Source organism: Hipposideros armiger, unplaced genomic scaffold (genome assembly GCF_001890085.2).
Source record: "Hipposideros armiger isolate ML-2016 unplaced genomic scaffold, ASM189008v1 scaffold_105, whole genome shotgun sequence".
In the NCBI taxonomy this organism is placed as follows: domain Eukaryota; kingdom Metazoa; phylum Chordata; class Mammalia; order Chiroptera; family Hipposideridae; genus Hipposideros; species Hipposideros armiger.
The window spans coordinates 3,623,854-3,627,272 of NW_017731455.1; the positions used below are offsets into that span (position 1 = coordinate 3,623,854).

A 3,419-nucleotide genomic window follows, 5' to 3' on the forward strand; every position below is an offset into this window, starting at 1 on the left:
CAGCTCGACCTGGAGCTGGGCTGCCTGAGTTGCCAGTGACGGCGAAGGCTGCAGCCCCTGCTGTAGTGGGTTGCCATGGGCTACTGTGTGTGGCCAGCAGCCTGCATGAGCGGCCAACAGCCTCCGTGAAGGGCTGTCCAGAAGCCGGCGACTGGTCTGCCTCGCCTGGGAAGAGCGCAATGATAATACCAACATGGGTCAGTGAATCAATGTCCTCCACAACTAGACTGAAGAACAAAAAGGACAGCAACTTGTCTGTTCCCCTTCCCCCCAATTCCCCAGCACTGTTCCCATCCTCCAATTCCCCAATTAAAAAAGTCTTTAAAAAAAAAGACATAGGAGGGCTGAAAGGATAAGGAAACAAACCCCTTATATATGCTGCTTACAAGAGACTCACTTCAGATTAAAAGATACACACAGACAGAAAGAAAAGAGATGGAAAAAGATATTTCATGAAAATGGAAATGAAAAATAAGCAAACAACAAAAAAAGCTGGAGTACCAATACTTATCCCAGACAAAATAGACTTTAAAACAAAGGCTATAAGAAGAGACATAGAAGGACCCAGTAATCCCACTTCTGGGTATTTATCCAAAAACACCCAAACGCTATTCTGAGGGAATGTGTGCATCCATATGTTCATTGCAGCATTGTTGACCATGGCCAAAATGTGGAGGCAGCCTGGGTGTCCAACAATGGAAGAATGGATAAAGAGGAGGTGGTACATATATACAATGGAATATTGCTCGGCCATAGAAGGGAATGGGTTCTTGCCATCTGCAGTGGCATAGTGAACCTGGAGGGTGTTATGCTGAGTGGAGTGTCAGATAGAGAAAGACAGATGCAATGTGATTTCACTTATATGTGAAATCTAAGAACAAAATTAACAAACAAAACAGAAACACTCATAGATACAGAAAAGATTTTGATGGTTTCCAGACAGGAGGAGGGTTGGGGTTGCAGGTGAAAGAAGGGGGAGGGATTAAGTACAAATTGGTTGTTACAAAGTATTGGGTTGTCGGAAAAGTCATGATGCATTTTTGCAATGAAAAACATAGAAAAAATACATCATGACTTTTCTGATAACCCAATAGTTACAGGGATATAGGGTATAACATAAGAGGTATAGTCAATAATGTTGTAATAACTATGTATGGTGTCAGATGGGTACTAAATTTATTGGGGTGATAGATGGGAGGGGGCAGGTTGAAAAAGGTGAAGGGATTAAAAAGTATAAATTGGTAGTTACAAAATAGTCATGAGGATGTAAAGCACAGGGAATATAGTCAAGAACATGGTAATAACTATGTATAGTGCCAGGTGGGTACTAGACTAGTCAGGAGGATCACTTTTAAATTATATAAATGTCTAACCACTATGCTGTACACCTGAAATTAATAAGATAATATTGAATGTCAACTGTAATTGATAAATTTAAAAAGGGGGGGAAATGGGAAGGGGTTTAAATTTCCAGGTGTAAAACAAATAAATCATGGGAATGTAATATACAGCATGGGGAATATAGTCAGTAATATTGTGATAGCATGGTACGATGTCAGTTGTTTGCTGGACTCATCATGGTGATCACTTCTTTAGGTATAGAAATGTCAAATAATTATGGTATACCCCTCAAACTAATACAATATTGTATGTTAGCTATATTTTTAATAAAAATCTTAAAAAAATAAAAATGATAATTCTAGGAAAAAAATAAATAAAATGACCCTAAATGACTTGACCATCTCCTCTATGTTAAAAATACCAATATTTGTAGAATATATAAAGTTTTTCTAATTATAACTTGTAATTAGTAACTTATAAAAAGTTTAATGCACCAAGCCCAAACCAGTTAAAATATTTTAAGTGTGTAATTGAAGTCAATTGAGAACATAAACTGGATTTATTACCACTATGCCCCTAAAAGCTTTTCCTCCCCTAAAGGTGATCCCTACAGCTCTTACTTCCACAACAAAGTAAAATCCAAGCTGGAAATAATTTTCCATGAAAATGTCTATGAAGAAATCCCTATGTTAATTTCATTGCTACAGGTAATGCAAGAATACACATATAAACACATGAATATATTCTTTATGTTAGCCATTTTCTTATTTAAACCTCATAAAAATATTTTTAATATGCATTGGCCTAAAATTTTCTTTTTTGGATCAGCTATTTAATCTGTGTTAGAGAGATCAAAATCATAAATAAATGATCTAAACTCACTCTGTAAAAACACACTATAATCTAAACATTTAGTTATCTGTTATCTGGAATAAATAGTTCAGGTAAACATCACTCATGCAAACTTTCCTTTATCCTTTATTGAGTAATTATCTAGGCTCTTTGAGTCATCTTCTTCGGAGCAAAATATTGGATGATTTTCATTGAAATTTTATAAAATTGCATGAAAGGCATAGTTATAAATACCAAAACCCAAGACACTGTATAGCAAATTTAAGATTACTTTTTATTTAAGTATATATATCATATAAAAGTTTTATCTCATAAAAATATGCCCCATATTAAATGATTTTAAAGATACATAATTACTTATATATAATGCTTTCAATCTAATTATCCATATGAATCATTTTGGCCCCAAAACCTGCCTTTATTTCCCCTCTTAAGGCTGAATGCAGAATGTAACTGCCCCCATAGGAGGGACAAGAATCAAGGGTACTAGGGAGGCGGGTCCCAGTTATCACTGATGAGGCTGAGAGGTACTCAGCACCTTGAACATGTTAATCGAATGTAGATAAGAAAATAAGCTACACGAGCGACCTTCATGAGGTTTTTCACATACAGTGTATTCCATATCACTCAAGATTTAACTAACAAGCTACACCTAAGTTACTTAATTACTATGGAGTCCTTTGAGGTAACATTAATAACCAGCTTCCAATTTCCATTCTTTAAAATATTTCTCCATTGTGCTCCTAGATTTCCAGGAGCCGACATTCACAGTAGGTATGATTTTCTGGGGCTTCAGCCACTGAACAAAACGTTTCATTTCTAGGTAGCTGCTGTGTTCACTGTAAGGAATTCCTGGAACACAGAAAAAAAGATATTGCCTACTAAAAATCAAATTAATTTTTAAAAATGCACAAGTCCAAAATAAAATAAAGGAGAAAAGAAAAGCAATCCAGAGTATTTTTGTCAAAAACCCCTTGATGCTTTATTTCTATTAAAAAGAAAATGTTATTTTATGAGTAATAAAAATTGAAATGTTAAAATAATACAAAGACTTTGAACATTAAAAAATTCTATTACTTTTCTATGCAGACAACAATATGCATTTCTATAGATTTTTATTTATAAGTAGGCTTTTCTTTTGAAACAATTCTTCCCTTTAAGCACTTTGCTCAGCTATGAATTTCAGGGAAATCCTGGAAGAAATTTTCTTTTGAAACAATTCTTCC

General features: G+C 34.9%; 1 protein-coding gene across 7 annotated transcripts in view; it reads right to left on the reverse strand.

Moving 5' to 3' along the window:
• DCLRE1A (DNA cross-link repair 1A) overlaps nt 1-3,419 on the reverse strand; it is a 32,003-nt gene that overhangs the window by 8,741 nt on the left and 19,843 nt on the right. Inside the window, exon 8 of one of the 7 annotated variants that reach the window (XM_019646682.1) lies at nt 2,449-3,166. The exons of the other annotated variants lie outside the window; for them this stretch is intronic. Within the exon in view, the coding sequence (XP_019502227.1) occupies nt 2,885-3,166 (282 nt within the window). The 3' untranslated portion in view covers nt 2,449-2,884. Of the gene's footprint in view, nt 1-2,448; nt 3,167-3,419 lie in introns of those variants that run through there. 7 annotated transcript variants of the gene reach the window in all.